Consider the following 23,726-nt stretch of genomic DNA (forward strand, 5'->3'; position numbering starts at 1 on the left):
AAAATTCTTCCCCTACCTACTGACTCAAAGATTGCTAGAGTGTAAAATGAAACACACACAATTGTTTGGGCTTGATCAATTCTTGTTTATGTGGAAAAAGCGGAGTTCATTGCAAAGTATATACATTGCGCAAAATTTATTCTCATCTATGTTTTTTCTTAGATGGTACTACATATAGAAATGTGGTAAAGTAACAATGATTTGAGAATCAAACTTTAAAATTCTATTAATATTGTACACTTTCATGAACTCAGTTTCCGGAAAATGATGAGGCATTTGAGGTCAAATTTACGAAAGCTTCCCAGGATGCCCGAGTGTCCACTACTCCTCAGACTGTAATCATCATGGCTAATGACGCTCCAATACGATTCAAACAGGTGAGGATATTTTCTGGGGCGTATTGTTTAACCTCATTCTTCATATCATCACTTTTATACGGCTTGTGCTTTTATAAGTTATGAAAAATGTCTGTGAAAGTTGTCTTTTCGTAATTTAAATAAGATACAACAATAAAATTTATATCGTTTCAGAGGGAATACTTATTGATGAAAATCTATTTCTTCAATAAATACTGTGTTAAAATAATATTCAAAGTGATTACCTGTTGTTAAAATGATCTATAAATATTATGATGTGCCAAATATTACAACATGGCTGTGTGTACATATTGATAAAATGATACGTAGCCACACTGACAAATAAACATCAGTCCACCTGAAGAAGCCCAAGAAGGCAGAAAGGTCCAACGGTCAATCTTGGATACTTATTATTTTATTCTATATATGTTACAGAGTGAAATTCGTGTTAAGGAGGAAGAAAAAGAGATCCTGGTTCAAGTTTACCGAGGCATTGATAGTGATGGGTCAAATGTAGGGTCATTCGGTGCGATAGCCTCTGTAGACTACATTGTAACCCCAGACACGGCCAGAGCTGAAGTGGACTATCGTGGAGGAAACGGTCAGGTGGTATTTGGGATCGGAGAAGTAGAAGGTACAATCAAGATAACCATAATAGATGACAGTGATCCAGAGGTAGAGGAGAGTTTTGACATCACCCTGAGGACATCTGTTGGTGACGTAGTATTGATGCCCCCTACTAAGATCCGGGTTATCATCAACGCTAACGACGAACACAACGGCATTCTCACATTCTTTTCGCCAGATTCGTTAACCCCGCCTCTGGTGAAAGTTAATGAGGATAGCTTTTTCACCTATGCTGTTTACAATATTCTGCGAACAGCCGGTACATTTGGTACAGTGACAGTTCGCTGGGAAGTATATAGAAATGACAGTGAGACTGGCGACGTTAAGGGGGACATAACTCCAAGCGACGGAGTACTTGTGTTCCCTGAGGGCACAATTCAACAGGTCATTAACATTACAGTGAACCAGGACACCATCGCAGAACCGACTGAAAGATTTGTGGTACACCTGATAACGGGCAGTGTCACGGGCGGTGCTAACGTGGAGGGCATTACTTATGGCGTCCTTGTCATTGAGGACAGTGACTTCTATTACGGCACTGTGGAGTTTGGGTCGGAATTTGATCAGAAAATTGTCATTGTACGTAATATTTTAGTGTATCTGATTGTTTTTTACTCCTAATTTCATTGTTTGTGTTGTACAAATTGCAGAATATGTTATTGTACTTCAAAGCCTCATTATATTGCCATCATTTGTTCACCCAAATTTTGGTGTCATTAGGGGTTTGATGTTTAGCTCCTTTTCAATGAAAGTGTTGACAGAATCATGCTTTTTTTAACAAACATTTTCTAGTTTGTCTCTAACATCTGATGCCATTTTTATTAACTACAGAAATTTGGTATTTAGTTTTTGCGTGTGGATTAAGTTAATGAAAAATAAGTGAAAGTTTTCTCGTGGTAAAAAATTGTTAAATAATCATTATCTTTGTTATTTTTTCTAAGATGTGTTTCCTTTTTTCCTTTGCAGACTACTAGCCCACGCCACTTACAACTGATGTTGACTAGAACAGGTCTTAACCGGGGTAATCTGATCATCAACCTCACTGTCACCTACACTGGAGATCCTGGGAATGACTTAGGTAAGGATATACAATTAACCGTTAAATATGTTCCAACCATTATAATTGTTTAACTTGGTTGATGAAAGTGAAATAAGGTTACTTGATTCTAGGATTTGTAATGTGTCAACAGTATGGTTAAACTGCAATCTAATGCCACAATCAATTTGCAACCTCCATATCCCCTATCTCCTTTGTTTTTTTACCAATTCCTTTATAAAATGCCTCATCCAGACCCTTTTGTAAGGTTTCTTTTAAAATCTCTATGATATATTTGCAGCTGTTTTGGAGAAAACTGACTACACAGTAGAGTTTGCTGTGGGCCAGGCTAACCGTATTGTTCAAGTGCCTCTCCTATCAACTGCCTTCCTCCAGGTCGGGGGTGTGTTTGTCGCCAGGCTGAAGGGAATAGAACTCCAGTCAGGTTTGTTCTGTATCATAGGATCTAACAAGCTCTGTATGTTTCAGAGAGGACTTGTCAAGTTATCACACAGGCTTTGAACATATATTTATTGATATACAAGCCACCAAATATCCTCTTATTTATTTGAGATAATATTTTAAAAGCTTTGAGAGAAAAATTTGGGAATTGTTTGGAAGAAAATATAAAAAAAAGATATTGATAAGAAAGTGATTCATTGTTATGTCATTTGACCAATGTTAATTTTCTTCCGCATACAGTCCCTAGCCTGGGAGCATATAACAGTCCTGTGTTTGGGTCAAGAACTGAACTGAACATACCGGTCACTCTCATTGAGGCCAACGGGGAAATAGGGTTCCACAGCACGGCAACAGCGACCATCAATGAACCGGACACAACACCCTACCAGGTCAGATCACTACGTACATTGAGAGAAATAACTGAAATGAGTTAATAGGTCTCTGTTAAATCATCATCTGACAACAGGTATCATCATCTGACATCAGGTATCACCATCTGACAACAGGTATCACCATCTGACAACAGGTATCATGGACTGGGTTAACAGAATATCACCATTATGATATTGCATGCACTATATATATTAATAGTATTTATAGTAATATATTGCAAACTGATGCCATACATTTGTCTTCTGACCATTATTTGCCGTATATATCTTGCAATGAGCCCTAGGGGTCTAACACATATAACTCGGAAAGAAGTAAGGTGGGCTTATTACAGGATAATGAAACAGAATTTGTTGACATTTCTACTGACCTGCTGTATATATGAAATGGGTGAGCTTATTACCAAGCATGGATTTATTTCCGAATAAAGACTGTAAATTCAAGATCAATGATCATGAACTATATATGACTACTACATTTGTTTTAGGTTTTAATCGAACTGTTGTATTTCTGCACTCAGAGTAAGGCTGATGTGAAAAAAAAGGAAATGGAGATTGTTTCTTCTTAATTGGAGGTGACCAATCTTAAAAACTTTAAATGCATCATTTAAAAGTTAGCACTAACACAATTTTCATCAGTGAATAGCATAATATCTAATATTATCATCAATAGGATGTTCTGTGAAATAATTTGTTTTTAGTAAAACTGGATATGTAGATCCTAAATGTGACTTTTGTATTTCAAACTGTGTTTGGTAAATTAATGTTTTATTATTTGAAACAAACAGGTGTTACTTCAGCTGACAAGGGAGGGTACAAGTGGTCAAGCGGTCATCAGCTGGATGCTGACCGGGTCAGCCACAGTAACTGCCTCAGACACTGGTCCAACTTCAGGAACCATCGTCATGGAAAGTGGTGTGTTAGAAAAGTTTGATAAATTAGCCAAAATGTTTAATGATCTAATGAAGTTTTTAGCCAGACTTCCAAGAATCATCTGCTATATACTCACATTTCTCAGTGGCATTGACTTTCTCGTCCATTTTCTCCACTTAATTCTTGACCTCAATGCCCTTAAGTTCTCATTGCCAATGTCCATAGAAGACTTGTTCTTTTTTCTTCTCCTGGATCTCTTTCTTGGCTCATTCATTTCTTTAGCATTAGGTTAACTCTTCAACCTTGAAGACACATTTAAACCAATTTCAACCAATTCAAATGTTGAAATAGTTCATTATGAAATTACATGGATGTTTGATGCATACTTACGAAGATCGAGATTAATGCGATGCATTCATTAATTGAAATTTCTTCAGTTTAGTAATTTTCCCGTCCTTGTGTTTCCAGGAAAGTCGGAGGTCACTTTGATCATACCTATAATGCCTGACAATGAACCAGAGTTGGAGGAGGAAATAACAGTGACCTTGACCTCCGTGTCTCCCTCAGATACGCAGCGTCTCAAGGACACAGCATCTCGGGTCAAAATTATAATCCTAGAGAATGACAATCCTGGTGGAACCTTTCAGTTTGCAGCCTCCATGCAGAGTTCTTATCTTGTTGAGGTAATTATTGATCGTAACCACTAAAATCAACTCTTCATTTTAGCACTAAATATGTTTCTTTTAACAAATGCATTTCAGTGTTGTTGATATTAAGCAAAGTTGTTTAGAAGTGTTTTTGCACCAACATATTGAATGGTATCCTTTTGACAGTGTGTATTTATAATGTACCATGCACTATCTTATCACATAATTTCCCGATCATTTTCCTAGCATGTATATATAAACCCTGAACCCTTTGCCCTGGCACTTGTCACCTGCAAATATTATATAAACTCCAGGAGGACCATCCATTGCAGCAAAAGAGATGTGTACATATTTGTTCAGATGCAGTTTTTAGATAATAGTAATTTCCAGTTTATTTCTTTTATCAGAAACTGAAAATGTTTCAAACTGTTTATTGACGTTGATTCTGAAGATCAGCTTGACATGAAATGTAGCCGCTGGTATCATACATTGGGTGTCCCGTAGATTTAAAACTTTGTAACTAACTTCTTAAACTCTTGATGCTAAATGACTGAATTTAATAAAAGTAATAAACTTGTATCAAAGTCATCTTATTTGAAGACACAATGTAAAATATCTAATGACCGGCCCTTTCAAAGGATTGAATTATGGTATGGCATTGTCTGTCTGTGAACATTTTATTTAGACGACTACTACTTAAGTTTCCATCAGATTACGTTAAAACTCATTAGGGTCTACTACGTCAGATGAAGTTATTCATATCGACCCATTCATGACTTGTAGAGTTATTGCCCTTTGTGTACTAAGTTATCTCAACCGCTCTCAGTTTCCATTTGATTTCTAACAAAGCTTGATCGGATTTCTCACTACCATTTTTGGATGTGCATTTGGCTTCAACATATTGATCCAATACTGTTAAGTGGATTACAGCCTTTTGCACTTTGATCATAACAAAATTGCACGGTTAAATATAGTCTTTCAATTTCCATACAATTTCTTTGTGTACATGTTTACCTTAAGCACATCAAATTTTTCCACACAACCAACCTGTTAATTTTCAACTGATACTATACTATACTATCATTTATTCCAATTTCGTTTTTTGAGAAGAAAGATACCACCTGTTCCTAATGTCTCTTAGTTGCAAAGGTTTATTAGATTTTCAAGTGTGTTGCCAGTCTTCTAGTACTCAAATATAGGATCTTATGAATAGTTATATGCACATGTATATTGTTTTATAAATAAATACTGTTAGATAACAAGAGTATTGCAAAGTGTAACACACACTTCGGGACCGAAGGGTTGCGTGTTCAAGTCACGGCATGTCACTGTGTTGTACCTTTGAGCAAGATTCTTTACTCCGCTTGTTCCAGTCTACTCAGCTGTAAATGAGTATGTGGTTGGGCAGTGCTAGAATAGTTGAATGCTAGCTGTTAGCGCCGAAATAGCAGCTCCGGCTGTATGCTCCCCAGGGAGTTGAGAAAGATATTGGCTGGTTGCAAAGGCCATATAACCATGGATAATAATTTATGAACCACTTTGAGACGACCTATGAACTAGGTTATAATAAAGCGGTATTTTAGAACCTCAAATTAATTATCATTATTATTATCCTCACATCCTTTACAGGAGCTTACTTTAGGTAGTAAAGAGGTGAGTATGCATGCACTGGCCGAGGATTTCATAGTCTTTTTCTTACCTCCTGATGTGGCTATTATAGTGAGGCTGTGGCTGAAGGGAAATGGCTTTAGTGATAGTGTTTTTGTAAATTGAAGCCTAATTTATAGATTTTGGATATTATCTTCCTTAGTAAAAAAGCAAAGAAAAGATTTTTAGTATCTTCTCCAATTGCGTGTACTCTTTCCTGCAGTAGTTTCTAAACAATATTTGCAGCTTTTGAAAGATGACATGGTAGGCTAACATAAAACAAGCTTCTTTTAGTAATTTAGATGAATTTTATTTCAGGCATGCTTCTTTTAATTTGTGCATGAATGAACATATAGAATTTTAAATGTCAATCTTAGAACTGCATTGTCCACATGACAGCAGGCTTTTTGTGGCTTTCTTGATCAGAGATCCTGTGTATTTGGTTACCATATGAAATTAGAATAAAATAGAAGATATCTTTCCTGTATGTAGTTAGAATCTGTGTATGATAAAGCACAACTTTAATTATATCCCATTGAAAAAGAGTGGTATTGGAAAAAAAAGAGAAAATGAAAGTATCAAAACATGAAATTAATCGAAATACATATTTATTAAAAAAGAAAAGTTACTGATTGTATAATCATGCATGTTGATCTATTGTGGAAAGGACAGGTAATCTGGTAACACCTCATTTGATTGATATTTAATTACTTACAATTACTGAGGTAACCAGTGCCATTGATTTGAAATATGTTTACTAACAATCCTTACTATTATTTTCATTTAAAAATATTCACACAGGTAGTGACAATTTTCTGAATTAATAATAATCAAAGGCAGATAAAACATTTTGACAGAACCTCCTCATGCTTGTGAAACTGGATGACTGTAGTATCCTTAAACATGTATGTTTTTTCACATTCTGTATTGTTGTTTTGTGTTGTAGGAGGGCAGTGCAGCTATCGATGTGATAGTGGAGCGGACAGGTGGAGACTTCATCACCCGATTTGTCCAGTACACAGTCGAGTCCAACGGTTTGGACGATGGTGCCGATGAATTCTTCGGAGCAAACAATGTTCTTCGGTTTGATCCTGGTGTTAGGTTTAGGAATTCTACCCTACTGGCAAAGATGGACAACGTCCCTGAGGTGAGTACCGTACTCCAGTACTCACATTCCATGCCCAGGTGTTCAAGTCTTGCTTAGTTCTTGGATTTATAATCACAAATATTAATTTTAGCTAATGCTTTTCATCAAGACAGAAGTTATTTTTAAGCTAAAATTGTTTCTATATAGCAACTCAGATTTATTTTCTGAAAGTACGAATTCAAACTCAGAAATATCTCAAATATTTTCTTTAAAACCTTTAGTTCATAAAACTTTGGAAAAACTATGCCCAAATGGTGAGACTCCATTTCTGCTTTCATTTTCTGACAATCAATATTTCAAAAAATTGAGGAATTCAATGATCTGAACTAAGAATATATTTTAATACAGATATAAAATAGAATAAAAAGGGAATAGAAAAAATATTAATCAATACACATTTTTTATATCTGATTCTTAATTATAACTTATAGAAGTTTGATATGAAATAATGAATACAACACAATACTAAAAAAAAATAAAAAAATAAAAAGTGATTTGTACACACAGAATTATTTATATCAACAAAATAGAAAATTATATTGACATTATGTAATAGGAATTAATTGTCTGAGGAAAATATTACAAAGTTCCATGACAAAGCATCCCCTACCTGTCAAAGAGGATAACTGTATATTCTACTCAACATCAAAAAGTCATTGACATAGCAAAATTATCTAACTCTAAGTTCCATCTGTTTTATACTGGATGTAGGTGGTGTGTGTTAGAGAATTTTATCTTGTTTTCCAGAAATTAGAGAGCTTTGTTCTCCGACTACAGACCTATGGCAATGTGTCGGCCTCCATTGGAGCCAAGTCGAGGATTCTGGTCAACATCTCGGCCAATGATGAGCCCTTTGGTGTAATACAGTTCCCAAATAACTCAAACACCTTTGTGATAGGTAAAGATCAAACAGAATTTACTTTGTTTAAATTTGTTATTGTGTTCTAAGCAAATGTACTTGAAGCTATTAAATTGTTCTTTTTGTAAAAAATATAATGATGTTAGGATTGTAGTATATTGGAGTTGGTAAAGACATTTATAAATTTCTTTAAATGCTACGTTCTAAGGTTTGGTTTTAGTAAACTTGTAACTATCATTATTAGTGCCCTAGTAACTATCATTATTAGTGCCCTTGTAACTATCATTATTAGTGCCCTAGTAACTATCATTATTAGTGCCTTAGTAACTATCATTATTAGTACCCTAGTAACTATCATTATTAGTGCCCTAGTAACTATCATCATTATTAGTGCCTTAGTAACTATCATTATTAGTGCCTTAGTAACTATCATTATTAGTGCCCTAGCTACTATCATTATTAGTGCCCTAGCTACTTTATAGGAATGGGGCGACTAAGGATAGAACTATATTTGCCTTTCTTCTTGTACAAGTGATAACTTCAAAGTTAGGTTTTTTTGTGTTGTTAGATAAGGATGCATCATGGCATTATATTGTATATCTTCTTGTGTTTGTTTGGCGGATAATTTGTGAATATTTCATAATGAAACTTCATATTCCGTAGTTTAAGATTACTGCCAGGGATCAATTTATTAGAGTCAAGTGTTAGGCTTTATCTGGGCAATGACTTTGGTGGGTGGGGGGGTTGATAATGTGTGACAAAATGTTCACAATGTCACGGAATAACAAATGTTGTGTCTTCTGGTAATGATGTATCACGACTGTATAAAGTTTTGTGTTTGGAAATGTGTATTATAAACAAGTCCTTAATGAAATGAGGATTGAGAGAGAAATGGAGTAGTGTGATATAGAAAGACAGAATTTATGCATAATTTCTCCTCCTCTTCATAAAATTGAAATACTAAAAATAAAATGTTTGATAGTAGCAAGTGTTACGTTAAAATAAAATTTCCATCAACAGGTGAAAGTAAGGTTTCAGATTTACAAGCGATGTCCATCCAAGTGGAGCGAGCCCGCGGGATGTTTGGAACAGTCGTGGTCATGTGGACCGTTGATCCTATGGATAATTCTGACCTGGTACCAACAGCAGGCTCTATAACCTTCGGTGAAGAACAAAACCAGGGCTTTATCAGGGTTGAGTCTGTGCCCGATGAGGTATGGTTGCTTGGTAATTTCCATGTTGATACCAAAAGAAGATTTAATTCTCTCAAGATTAAATATAACTTAATAGCTCAAAATCTGAAGATTTATTAATACCAAGTCATTATTTTTTCCCATAATTGAGACTTATGAGGGAAGAAAAATAAGGAAATAAATAAAACTTGCAATTTTGATTCCATCAAGTGATTTAATTTCTATTGATTAGAATCCGTATTTAGAAAAAAACACATACATGCCAATATTTTGCTTACAGTTCCCAATTTGATATCAAAAGTTTGCTATTTCAACATTTTAAATGTGCAGGAACTCGCATCCATATGAATCAGACTGTACTGGAAATCAGTGGAATGCTTGCTGAAATTGATATTCCAGAAATTGGAGAAATCATACTTTGTATTGCTTTAGTGCAAAAGCTAGATTAAAATCATGAATTAATAGAATGTTATTATATTGGCAGCCAGGGTACATATTGTGCTGTATGAAGTATAATTTTGACAGGGATGTTGATATTATATCACTGCAGATCCCAGAGCAGAGTGAACCGTTCCTGATAAAGTTGGTCTCGGTGACGGGAGGCGCCAGGATTGGAGCTCACAACACTGTCACTGTCACTATCATGGAGAACGATAAGCCCGTCTACATCGCAGGTAATCTACATATTATACTTTTCATTCTATAAATTGCCACTGAAATACATGTTTAAGTTTTAGACTACATTTCAGTCTGAAAGAGACTGTGTGAAATGGTGTGTTTTTACTCTTCACCACAAAAGAAATACACTAGAAGAAAAGAATTTTTATCAAAGTAAAGATCTACCATTGGAAGTACTATACAGGCACCTGACACAAAAGTGCAACCATACATAAATCATCTACACATTTTATAAAAACTGCCTATTACGGACACCTAGATCTTACATCCAATGAAACGCACCAAGTGAAGGTTTCAACATTTATAGTAAAATAATAACACTATCTATTATGCATGTATGTTTGCAGTAGGATTTTATTATATGTGAAAAACTGGAGAATAAGAAACATTGATTTGATGTGACGTTAATAATTGCACAGTCAAATGACATGATAAAGCAAACTGATGAATTATTCTGCAATGAACTTTACAGAGAATTTGATGTACTTGCCTAATGTTGAATATATCAAAACATGTACTGTCATCCTAGATTGTAGTAAAAAACTACTGTTTTGACAGTTTGCAACCTTTTTTATCTTGTTTGTTTCTACCTTTCTTCTACTATGCAGCTATTATGTTGGGTTTTGAGTCCATTCTGTACATGAGTGCGATTTTGATCCCAGTCATTCACTATCGTCCCAAACGGTCCGATGTAAACTTTGGTAAGGGATCGCCTTATAATATCACCTATTTTGGGCCTGAGGACATTCCCTTCATACAGTTTACTTACATCAACTCTATAAAATCTCTCCCTTGCTGGCTGTCGAAGTTGAGTATTTATGGTGTCTAGAGGTGTTGTCTTGCCAGAATTGTCTCCCCTTACATCATTGATCCTTGTGGTGGCTGTGTATTGTTTGCTTCATCTTGCCTTCAAGCTTCTACATATCTTCAATGGTGGTATTGGGATAAATTTCATTTAAGTTATCAACATATTAACACAAATCGGACGATACTATAAAAAGACAGACTACGTTTATCCAGATATTCTTTGTAAAAGACATTGCAAAATGTTTTACAGCTTTGTTTTAAACATAACATGATACTATTTTAAGGTTGAACAAATTTTTCTGTCAATTTCTGACAAAGAGTGATGCAATTGTGCTGTTTTTACAGAACATCCTCAGTTTTTGACATTGTGTATTGCGTAAGCAGCATCAACATCAGCTATACAACAATTATGATAATAACATTTAGGCTTATTACATTTACATATACACCCCATCCCTGGATGTTAAATTTTAAAGAATGCCACATCAACATAAGTTATTTTTGCCTTGGCATGTCACTGAGAGATTTTGTCGCCAATTTATTGTAACTTTTGTTGAAATACATCACATTATGCTTTGCCGATATTTTACAAATATCAGGACAGGACACACTGAAACTCATATTGTCTTCAACGTAAGTAATTTTGTTCACCATATGACATGGAACATAATTGATTTAATTGTGATGAATTGTGATGTCCATGGTGTGATATGTATTTAAATGGAATAGCCCTTACAAATAATATCAACATACTACATCACATTCTGGACAACTTTCAAATTGCATGGGAATAAACAGTGTGGCAAAACATGAAATTGTCTTAAAAGGGAATAAACAGTTTGGTAAAACATAAAATTGTCTTAAAAGGGGATAAACAGTGTGGCAAAACATGAAATTGTCTTAAAAGGGGATAAACAGTGTGGCAAAACATGTAATTGTCTTAAAAGGGAATAAACAGTTTGGTAAAACATAAAATTGTCTTAAAAGGGGATAAACAGTGTGGCAAAACATGAAATTGTCTTAAAAGGGAATAAACAGTGTGGCAAAACATGAAATTGTCTTAAAAGGGAATAAACAGTGTGGCAAAACATGAAATTGTCTTAAAAGGGAATAAACAGTGTGGCAAAACATGAAATTGTCTTAAAAGGGAATAAACAGTGTGGCAAAACATGAAATTGTCTTAAAAGGGAATAAACAGTGTGGCAAAACATGAAATTGTCTTAAAAGGGAATAAACAGTGTGGCAAAACATGAAATTGTCTTAAAAGGGAATAAACAGTGTGGCAAAACATGAAATTGTCTTAAAAGGGAATAAACAGTGTGGCAAAACATGAAATTGTCTTAAAAGGGAATAAACAGTGTGGCAAAACATGAAATTGTCTTAAAAGGGAATAAACAGTGTGGCAAAACATGAAATTGTCTTAAAAGGGAATAAACAGTGTGGCAAAACATGAAATTGTCTTAAAAGGGAATAAACAGTGTGGCAAAACATGAAATTGTCTTAAAAGGGAATAAACAGTGTGGCAAAACATGAAATTGTCTTAAAAGGGAATAAACAGTGTGGCAAAACATGAAATTGTCTTAAAAGGGAATAAACAGTGTGGCAAAACATGAAATTGTCTTAAAAGGGAATAAACAGTGTGGCAAAACATGAAATTGTCTTAAAAGGGAATAAACAGTGTGGCAAAACATGAAATTGTCTTAAAAGGGAATAAACAGTGTGGCAAAACATGAAATTGTCTTAAAAGGGAATAAACAGTGTGGCAAAACATGAAATTGTCTTAAAAGGGAATAAACAGTGTGGCAAAACATGAAATTGTCTTAAAAGGGAATAAACAGTGTGGCAAAACATGAAATTGTCTTAAAAGGGAATAAACAGTGTGGCAAAACATGAAATTGTCTTAAAAGGGAATAAACAGTGTGGCAAAACATGAAATTGTCTTAAAAGGGAATAAACAGTGTGGCAAAACATGAAATTGTCTTAAAAGGGAATAAACAGTGTGGCAAAACATGAAATTGTCTTAAAAGGGAATAAACAGTGTGGCAAAACATGAAATTGTCTTAAAAGGGAATAAACAGTGTGGCAAAACATGAAATTGTCTTAAAAGGGAATAAACAGTGTGGCAAAACATGAAATTGTCTTAAAAGGGAATAAACAGTGTGGCAAAACATGAAATTGTCTTAAAAGGGAATAAACAGTGTGGCAAAACATGAAATTGTCTTAAAAGGGAATAAACAGTGTGGCAAAACATGAAATTGTCTTAAAAGGGAATAAACAGTGTGGCAAAACATGAAATTGTCTTAAAAGGGAATAAACAGTGTGGCAAAACATGAAATTGTCTTAAAAGGGAATAAACAGTGTGGCAAAACATGAAATTGTCTTAAAAGGGAATAAACAGTGTGGCAAAACATGAAATTGTCTTAAAAGGGAATAAACAGTGTGGCAAAACATGAAATTGTCTTAAAAGGGAATAAACAGTGTGGCAAAACATGAAATTGTCTTAAAAGGGAATAAACAGTGTGGCAAAACATGAAATTGTCTTAAAAGGGAATAAACAGTGTGGCAAAACATGAAATTGTCTTAAAAGGGAATAAACAGTGTGGCAAAACATGAAATTGTCTTAAAAGGGAATAAACAGTGTGGCAAAACATGAAATTGTCTTAAAAGGGAATAAACAGTGTGGCAAAACATGAAATTGTCTTAAAAGGGAATAAACAGTGTGGCAAAACATGAAATTGTCTTAAAAGGGGATAAACATTGTGGCAAAATATGAAATTGTCTCAAAAGGGAATAAACAATGTGGCAAAATATGAAATTGTCTTAAAAGGAAATAAACAGTGTGGCAAAACATGAAGTTGTCTTAAAAGGAAATAAACAGTGTGGCAAAACCTAAAATTGTCTTAAAAGATAAACAGTGTCGCAAAACATAAAATTGTCTTAAAAGGGAATAAACAGTGTGGCAAAGCATAAAATTGTCTTAAAGGGGAATAAACAGTGTGGCAAAACATGAAATTGTCTTAAAAGTTCTTAATAAAAGCACAATGTTAGATTATTACATTCTAGATGGGATATTACCCCAGAAGCAAGACGTTCCATTTGGCTTAAACAAAAAATAAGTTCTGACCATTTTTGCACCATTTTACTCTATGGTAACATGACATCATTATTCATGCTCAGCCTCATTTTGTCTACCATTGTTATTCAAGGTTTTTCGGGAAGCAAATTGAACATTGATATCATGGGGTAATGATGTGTGATATTTAGCAAGAAATATATATTATATTTAAAGGACATTGTAGGTATGTAATAAAAAGAACACTACACCTATATTCCTCTGGCAACTCAAATTGTACTCGTAAAATAAATCAATAATGGCAGTGTCCTTATGCACTCTGAGACATCGAAAGAACACATATGTATAGTATTGCTAATTAATCTTTCAACCTATGATTTATCGTAAGGCTTATGTATACCTCCAACAATGAAAATGTATTAACAGTTTAAAACGATCAGTTCAATTATGATTTGAATATGTAAAGTTAATTTCTTAACTTAATATTATTAATAAAAACCTACTGATTTAACATCTATTTTAAGGATACATATATGATGAAGTTGTATGATACGTTGAAGGTAAGAAAATGTTTACTGGTACAATATATCATGTATAGAAAAGCAAACCTGAGTACGGTGAGATAGATTCAGGTCAAGTCAACAGAGATCACTTATTTTATATGAACCTGTTCATCGTTTCAGAGCCCCTTGTGTATACTGGTGAGCCGTCAGTGTTGACTATCCGAATCCGTCGGGATGGTGATGGGTCAGATGCTGCCAGCATGAAGTACCACACGTTGGACGGCAGTGCCACGGTTGCTAGCGGTGACTACAAGTCGGTGCCCCCGACTAGCCTCATGTTTGGCGTAGGTGAGATAGAGAAGGTAGTCAGTATAGAGGTACTACAGGATACACTGGCGGAAACTAACGAGACGTTCTACGTACTGTTCTACGACATTCAAGGTCAGTATTCTGACTGGGGCATATCTGTTTGACTTTTTAATTAGCTTATTTCACATACAAACATATTGCACTAAATTTGAAATGAACAATATATTTTACCCAAGGGGCAACACGCAAGAAACAATTTCGACACAAGCTCCCCGTTAACTCATGGTGTCGAAACTGCACCTCACCTACCAGTAGTTCAGACACTTGAATGTGACAAAATATTTTCTGCAGTCTCTTAAAATTTTGATGTTGAGAATTTCAGAAAAATCCTAAAAAAAAATAATTGGTTCCATTGAAGTATCTTGTCAGTAGTGTTAGTTTATTCTTTGTTCAGTTGATGTCATCTATCAATATTACACACTTATTTCATGCTTATGTAAACAGTAGTTTGAAATATTGGTCACCACGTGACCGTTCTAGGCCTATGGATGAAAATCGTTCCTGTCTGAGGTAAAATAGAACATTTCTCCCGTATTTATTACAGGAGACCTTGTGTTTACCGAGTCACCCAATGCTACCATTATTATACTGGCCAATGACAATGCTTACGGAGTATTTACCTTCAATCCACCTTACGAGAAAACCTCAGAAGAAGGAAGCCAGGTGGCATTTGAGTAAGTCTGAGACATTAGCGCAAATTTTGCAAACAAGTTTTCAAGTAATAGTAATAATGTATGTGCATGTGTTAGCATTTTCATGTATATTGGTCGTCAAATTACCCTTAATTTTTTTTTTTTTAAATCCCCTAGAAAACCAGAATGTGATATGTGAATCGGGCATTAAACATTTGGAGCTGTTCGTATCAGTACGACTTGTGTTACATCAACATGTAAAATGTTATATCTAAACACTTACATTATTTGCAAATTAGTGAAATGTTTGATTTGCAAATTAGTGAAATGTTTGATGGTGGCGAAACTGCCTGTATCTTTGAGCAAAACCACGGAAGGCCTGATGACGTCACAAATGTTGCTGCGTCACGTCATTCAGGCGTGTTTGCAACAATGTTTATTTATAGGCATTTCAGTCAAATCTTCTTCTGTACTGGTGCTCGTCGGCATTTTGATACATGTGTATTGGACAAATTATTAACTGAAACCCTTACTAATATGACTAATTTTCCTGCACTTACGTTAGTTTTACTGAAAGAGGCCGTCTTCATGAATGTTCATTCTACTTCAGAACTTTTATAATGATAAACAAAACCCCATTTATTGTCTCTGGTAAGAATTCTGTAACTGTACTAACTAGCTGAAAAATTAACAATGTAATCGATGAAGAAAACACTATTGAATGAAACATTTTATGTTATCTTTCTGGTGTTTAATGTACATGTAGGTTGGTAAAAATCCGCCAAACTTTTGTTGGTAGGATAATGTTATGTTTAAAGGTGTTTTTTTTGCGCTCCCTTTTGAGTTACATTGCCTTGTTCTTGCAGGGTCGGCCGATTGGAGGGAAGGTTTGGTGTGGTGGACGTCAACTGGGAGATCTACGACTATGTAACCAATCAGCTTCTACCAGACGGAGGTGACTTTGTCACCGCCAATGGGACGGTCCGATTCCAAGAGATGGAACTAGCCAAGATAATCTTCATCACTATTCGTCTGGACGGAGAGCCGGAACAAGACAAGAAGTTCCGAGTCTCACTTCAGTCAGCTATAGGTAAATGTGTGATCATTTTATACTACTAGTTAGCTATAGGTAAATGTGTGATCATTTTATAGTCAGTCATAAGTACCAAGTAATTGTAAAGTCACTTAATTTTAATTAAAATTAAAAACCTGGAAAATGTTTCTTCACCTAGGATTGGATGAATGCAACATTTCTTAAGCTGGCCTTTTTTTATATGCCCGTCAAATTTGACGGAAGTATTATGGTATGAGGTTGTCCTTCCGGTGTAGAGTTTTGTTTGTCGGGCAATCTCCTCCTACATTTTTCGACCGATCTCTTTGAAACTTGGTATACTTTATAATCATGATATGAAGTTGTGTCTCCCTTAAAAGAATTTTGATTCAACGATTTTCACAAAAGTGATTTCCCTTTGTTCATTTCAGTATTTGATTTTTTTGTCCGGAGATTTTCTCCTACATTTTTTATAGCATGTCAGCTAACCACTCGTAGAACGATGCAGATCTTATTTCAATGCACGAAAGTATATAACACTATATGGCATTCGACGGGCGTACTCTTGTTAGATACGAAATGTGTGTTTTTTGTCCCCCATATCATCCTGAATAAGAACTGAACTACGATTGAATGTGCAAGCAAATCACTCACAGTATAACAAAATTTGTAAAATACAGTTGTGGAAGGAAGGACTGATGAAGTACTAACTAGGATATCGGATACCAATAACGTAGCCATGTTGACCATCGTGGCCAATGACGATCCTTATGGCCAATTTGGATTCCAACTGTCATCCAAAAACGTTACCCTAGCTGAAGACTTTTATACTGGTCAGGAGAATCTATCCAAGGTCGTACTAACCATCGAGAGGAGACAAGGAATATTTCGAGACGTCATGGTAACTTGTGAATAATAGGATGTTGTTTTCAAGCTAGAAGTCCATACATCTTTGCATTTTCATGGTATGTTATGTGAAAATAAAAGCTTATGAGATGCCATATGAAATTGTTCAAAATAATATTGTCGATGAAGAATAGAAGGAGTTTCTTTGTCGTGTCCTCGGCCATATTTCACCATTAACTTGAGCGCAACATCAAAACGTGTCTATATCATGTTAGCCACACATTTATTCCCATCTACCACAGTATAGCAGTGGTACCCAAGTACACACAAAGTGGGTAGTACTAATTACCGGATCAGGTATATACATATGTAGGGATAAACACCGATCACTACACACTTCAAATCTTTTTGACTTATAAGTTGTACAATGTACAAAGTATTGGTGATAAGGTTTCCATATAAAGGAGGGACAGGTCCACCACTGCATTCAAAATGGTTTCCAATAATTTTTGTCGTATTACAGGTATCTTGGGAGATATTCTCTAACCATATGGCTGACAACTTTCCTAAAGTGTACGATCTGATTCTGCTGTCTACGAGAAGGAATGAAGTGATACTAACCCCGAGTAAACGACGTAACGGAACAGGGACTGACGTCATATATCTCACGGGGGCCGTCAGTAAGTGTTGTGGGTGATAGTCAATATTTTCCTCAGTGAAGACACAATTGGATTGTCCCATTAGATCCTATTGTTTTTCTAAAGCAAACATACTGTAATAATGTTTCTGTCATGCACTTTCCCAGAAGATAGTTTTCACTTGCTTGGCAGCTTGAAAAACAAAATTAAGACACCATAAACCTGCACATTTATTTCCTTTCTGTAAATGGCAGCTGACAACTTATATTATAGTGTTGCACAGTATTTTAATGGTATGAAATAGTTCCAAGAACAAAATTGTGAAAGTCTCTTCCAACAAAGTAAAAGTGCTATTCACTATTATAATAGTATCTATGTCACCAGTCTACTTTTGAGTCAGAACAAACTTTGTGTTTATGGCATGGACCAGTTATGGGCAGTATGTTATAATGGCATTTTTTGTATTTGTATAACATTACAAATCTATTGAAATACAGTAAAGAGAATCATGAATACTAAATTCCGAATTTATGTACAGATAACTACCTGTCGGTACCAACTGAGCAACAGCCCACCGCGGCAGAGATATCGAAAGGTTTTGGGATCAGCGCCTGGTTACAGCCCTTCTCTAGCATCAATAGCTACATACTGGCCAAGACCACTGCAGACGGTAGTCGCTTCTTCTATACCCTGAGGGTAGTTACGTCTCCAGGAGGAACCATCTTCAGACTGGGATTCTCATTAACAGGGAGTAGTGTGAGTATCTACTAACTACTCGACAATGATATGTACCACATGTATAACAACTATCCAAAGGTCAACAGGACAATTACAGGTATGAGGTCAAACTCATCACCCCAAGGTCACAGGTAAAATGTCAAACTAATCATCTCAAAGTCAACATCACAATTACAGATAAAGGTCAAAATCATCATCATAAGGTCAACATCACAGTTACAGGTAAAAGGTCAAACTCATATATAAACCCAAAGGTCACAGGTAAAATGTCAAAATCATCATCTCAAAGTCAACATAACAATTACAGATAAAGGTCAAAATCATCGTCATAAGGTCAACATCACAGTTACAGGTGTAAGGTCAAACTCATATATAAACCCAAAGATCACAGGTAAAATGTCAAAATAATCATCTCAAAGTCAACATAACAATTACAGATATAAGGTCAAAATCATCATCATAAGGTCAACATCACAGTTACAGGTATAAGGTCAAACTCATATATAAACCCAAAGGTCACAGGTAAAATATCAAAATTATCATCTCAAAGTCAACATAACAATTACAGATAAAGGTCAAAATCATCATCATAAGGTCAACATCACAATTACAGGTATAAGGTCTAACTCATCAGCCAAAGGTCACAGGTAAAATGTCAAAATTATCATCTTATTGTCAACAATTAAAGGTAAAGGTAAAAATCATTATCTTAAGTTCAACATCACAATTACAGGTGTAAGTTCAATCACCCTAAGAAGAATGTACATGTCCAAAAGCTGTGTCTGAGCATGATTGTCTAGTTAGTTAAAGATAAATTTGAAGATATATTTGTTTCATCAATGAATGGTGTGTCTCATTGGTACTATTGTTAGGTCCTTTAATACTTCTTAATTCTCCAGTGATCTAGGAAACCAGATTTTTATCTTCACTTAAACACAGAAATAATTTCAGATAGACCTCAGTTTAGCTGTAGGACTGTCACATCCATCATGCACCCTGCAGTGTAAGTGATGTCACAAAGTTGAAAATATTAAAAAAACATCATAAATGTTTATATGCATAAGAGGGATTTTACCAAGCAACCTTGCAGTCCCAACGCTTAAGTTAGGATCTATTCAAAGTTGTAATCAGCAGTTTGGGATATTCTATTAATTACGTTTATATGTCATGAGTTGACCACATTTTGTATCTGTTAATGTAAACTTATGTCCAACCTTACTTGGAAAACTGTATCTGTAACATATATATATAGTGATATGATAAAAAAAATAATCAATGTTACGTTTTTCTGCAGAGCAACCAGGAAGTATCAGTAACCACAGAGACGAGCATACAAGACGGAGCGTGGCACCACCTGGTGGTGTCGATTGATTCAGGGACAATCCTTTTCTACCTGGATACTAAGCTCCTCGGTACCAAGTGAGTTGTACACCAACAAAAACATTTTGTCCGCCTTGAGAATTTGTCTCCAGTTATCTTATTCTCTGAATGACTTGGTGAAATACACTTGTACTTTGTTAAATTTAAGTTGTCCGATATCAATAAACATTTGTATTGAAACAAATACTTACTAAATGTCAAAGATGTTTGATGTCTTTTGTGTATGTGGACTTTTCAATAAACAAATTTGAATTACAGGTTGATAGGGAGTATCCAGTCCATGATAGACAGTACAGGTACCCTACTTATTGGGGCTATAGCTCCGGGGAGTGACCATTTCATAGGCTACCTACAGGATGTCCGGCTGTATGCTGGTAAACTGGACTTAAGGTACTTCACAGGAGACATTTCAATTTCCCACCAGTACCAAAAAAACACTTGCTAACATGTTCTCTTGCTAGAAGGGATGAAAGATCAACAAAGAGTAATTTGCTTGGTCGGAATTACCATTGAAATGAAATGTCATTGTCTTGAAAAAAAGTATATTATATTGAAGAATAAATTTTCTGATGTTACATTATTCTTATGACAGATATTTCTACAGATACAAGATTAAGTGTTACACTAAATATAAATAGTAAAATTCATCTTTTGATATTTAAATACTAGGTTAAATTCTATTTAAAAAATCATCCACCTTATCACTTGATATTGTATTTAACACATGATGTGAACATTGTTAAAATGATATTACATCTGTGTTATTTAGTGGAGTTAACTACTTTATAGGTTTTCAAATCCACCAAAATTGTTTGTCCGGCAATCTCCTCCTACATTTTTCGACCGATCTCTTTGAAACTTGGTATACATTTTAATCATGATATGAAGTGGTGTGTACCTTAACAGAATTTTGATTCGACAATTTTTGCAAAAGTTCTTTCCCTTTGTTCATTTCAGTATTTGAATTTTTGTCCGGAGATTTTCTCCTGCACTTTTTTATAGCATGTCGGCTAACCACTCTTAGAATGATGCAGATCTTATTTCAATGTAAGAAAGTATATAACACCATATGGCATTCGACAAGCGTATGTTGTTCCGCCCGTGGTACTCTTGTTTAACCATGTAGAAGAATATTTTTGGGTCTTGTAATACTGTGCCAAAGGTTGTTATCCTGATATATTGAGTACGATGAAGATTCAGTCACTGTGCTTACTTTCTTCCCATATAGCCACTTGATGGAGCTATACAACACCCCAGCAGCTGCAGACCTGACCCCTATCTCGGGTTACTTGTCTTACCGCCAGGGAGTGAGCTCACAGGACATTACCATACAGACAGTCCAGGACACCATCGACGAACAGAACGAAGTGTACAAAGTCAAGCTTCTCAGTGCCAGTAACGGAGCATCACTTTCCCTGACCGACAGCTCTTCACATATCACAGGTAAGGTTTCTACTACCGACAGCTCTTCACATATCACAAGTAAGGTTTCTACTCCTTTGACAAAGTGTTGTCATTAGGTTCAAATAATCACCTTACCTTACAAATTATTGGAGTCTTTGTGTTATCATTGACGCACTAAAACTATCTTATCTGCTTTTAAAGCTAACGTCAAATTTTTAATATCTTTGATCATATCGAAAATTTCTATGCCATTAATCTTCTGCTGGTTTTCATAGTTAATTGTTTATTTCAATTAATTCTATTTTGAAAATCAACACCAGCACAATTCTGTATTAGATCATAAACAAACATTGAAAAGTTACAGACATTTCTGAAAAGGATAAGAAAGTGTATGAACATAATGTTAATTTGAGAGTTATACTATATTGCCCATTACTTTTCTTTGTTTTCTAGTCCTCAAAAGTGACAATGCCAATGGCCAGTTTGGATTCAATCAGTCATGTGTGCCTGCAGTGGCGGCTTACGAGAATGCCACGGTGTTGTGTTCAGTGGACCGTAACAAGGGCAGTGATGGGACGGTCAATGTCACCTGGACAGTGTTCCAGCTTCTCCAAGGAGGCAACCAAACTGAAGCGGTCAACGACTTTATGGCCAGTACTGGTGTTCTAACGTTTTATCCAGGCGAAAAGTCAAAGGTAGAGATGCTGAGACCTGTTGTTTCTATCTGCTCTGTTTAGTTGTCATTTTCTGTATAAGGGATATTTTTGTGAGTCATAAGCATATGGGTGAAACAGAGACTACAGCAATTAAGAAGTTAATTACCCTCCCGCCACTATGTTTATAATCATTTTGCCTCTCTGTAAAATATCATTTTAAATAATAGCCCTTTATGGAACCTTTTATTCTCAAAATATAAATATGGACATTTTTGATAATTCTGGAAAAGAATTGTACATTTCATACCAATAGAGAGGAAAGATTGATCATTTTGTATTTACCATAAGGAAATCATGAACACCTTTGAAAAAAGAATCCGTTCCAGCAGAAAACCCAGTAATAATCACATAATAACAGATGAAATAGTTAACATGGTTCACAAAGATGTCAGAGTGAGATATAGACGTAGGAAAGTTGTTAGGCTTCAGGTCAGAGGTCAGGGTCTCAGGAATGTTTTTGCACCTTCAAAATAATAGATAAGATCCATAAAAATTAAGTATGTAAACAAAGAAGGCTAAAAATTGTGCTCAAGATTATTTAGTTGACAATAAAAATGTCCTTGACATTGTATAAGTGTTTTATGTAACATTTCACTGAAAGATCTGTTCTTGACATTGTACAAGTGTTTTATGTAACATTTCACTGACAGAGATGACCTTGCCACTGTACAGGTGTTTTATGTAACATTTCACTGAGAAAGATGACATTGACACTGTATAGGTGTTTTATGTAACATTTCACTGACAGAGATGACCTTGCCACTGTACAGGTGTTTTATGTAACATTTCACTGATAGAAATGATCTTGACATTGTACATGTGTTTTATGTAACATTTCACTGATAGAAATGACCTTGACATTGTATAAGTGTTTTATGTAACATTTCACTGATAGAGATGACCTTGACATTGTACAGGTGTTTTATGTAACATTTCTCTGATAGAAATGACCTTGACATTGTACAGGTGTTTTATGTAACATTTCACTGATAGATCTGTACTTGACATTGTATAAGTGTTTTATGTAACATTTCACTGATAGATCTGTACTTGACATTGTACAGGTGTTTTATCTGGAAGTGCGAGATGACATGGTACCAGAGGCTAAGGAGACATTCCACATTAAGTTGGTGGGTGTGACGTCGGGTGATGGTATCTCGGGTACAACCAACACCAGTGGTGCCAGCATCAACCCTTTAGCAGCCTTCTCCAACTTTGCCGTAGAAGAAAATGATTACACCTACGGTTTGTTCCAGTTCTCCACTGAGTCAACTCCACCATCTCCAGCTGGTGGAGTGATACCACCTGCTACAAACAAACCAATGGTAAGCCTGCCTTATTTCCACACTCTGTATATTTTGTAAAAGTGGATTTCATTTCAGTAATAATTACCATAAATTTAGTATGCATATACAATACCTACACCCATCTTTGTAGCCCAAAAACAAAAGATTCAAATATCCCTACCTCCCTACCGTGACGTAACCTCTATCTCGATGACAGAGCCACGGAGTGATCTCCCTTCCTCTTCCTTTTATGGCGCCTGCTGCATGCTGACGCACAGAGCTTGCTCCAATTCAAAACTTTGTTTTGTCGGTTTGGTTTGAGTGTCAACTCATATTTTTGCGCAGTTTGTGTGCCTTTTACCCATCTGC

General features: G+C 35.3%; 1 protein-coding gene across 1 annotated transcript in view; it reads left to right on the forward strand.

The window, feature by feature from the left end:
* Positions 1-23,726, forward strand: part of LOC110445720 (G-protein coupled receptor 98-like) — a 68,779-nt gene that overhangs the window by 19,020 nt on the left and 26,033 nt on the right. Inside the window, exons 7-29 of the mRNA XM_021490499.1 lie at positions 255-377; positions 792-1,562; positions 1,950-2,061; positions 2,321-2,464; positions 2,722-2,870; positions 3,659-3,785; positions 4,212-4,426; positions 6,020-6,043; positions 6,984-7,184; positions 7,932-8,082; positions 9,064-9,257; positions 9,787-9,910; positions 14,478-14,738; positions 15,211-15,340; positions 16,165-16,388; positions 17,030-17,250; positions 17,719-17,875; positions 18,372-18,589; positions 19,866-19,990; positions 20,210-20,341; positions 21,180-21,394; positions 21,809-22,050; positions 23,136-23,396. Coding sequence (XP_021346174.1) covers positions 255-377; positions 792-1,562; positions 1,950-2,061; positions 2,321-2,464; positions 2,722-2,870; positions 3,659-3,785; positions 4,212-4,426; positions 6,020-6,043; positions 6,984-7,184; positions 7,932-8,082; positions 9,064-9,257; positions 9,787-9,910; positions 14,478-14,738; positions 15,211-15,340; positions 16,165-16,388; positions 17,030-17,250; positions 17,719-17,875; positions 18,372-18,589; positions 19,866-19,990; positions 20,210-20,341; positions 21,180-21,394; positions 21,809-22,050; positions 23,136-23,396 — 4,521 coding nt within the window. The remainder of the gene's footprint in view (positions 1-254; positions 378-791; positions 1,563-1,949; positions 2,062-2,320; positions 2,465-2,721; positions 2,871-3,658; positions 3,786-4,211; positions 4,427-6,019; positions 6,044-6,983; positions 7,185-7,931; positions 8,083-9,063; positions 9,258-9,786; positions 9,911-14,477; positions 14,739-15,210; positions 15,341-16,164; positions 16,389-17,029; positions 17,251-17,718; positions 17,876-18,371; positions 18,590-19,865; positions 19,991-20,209; positions 20,342-21,179; positions 21,395-21,808; positions 22,051-23,135; positions 23,397-23,726) is intronic.

This window comes from Mizuhopecten yessoensis, unplaced genomic scaffold (genome assembly GCF_002113885.1).
Source record: "Mizuhopecten yessoensis strain PY_sf001 unplaced genomic scaffold, ASM211388v2 scaffold2329, whole genome shotgun sequence".
Taxonomy (NCBI): Eukaryota; Metazoa; Mollusca; class Bivalvia; order Pectinida; family Pectinidae; genus Mizuhopecten; species Mizuhopecten yessoensis.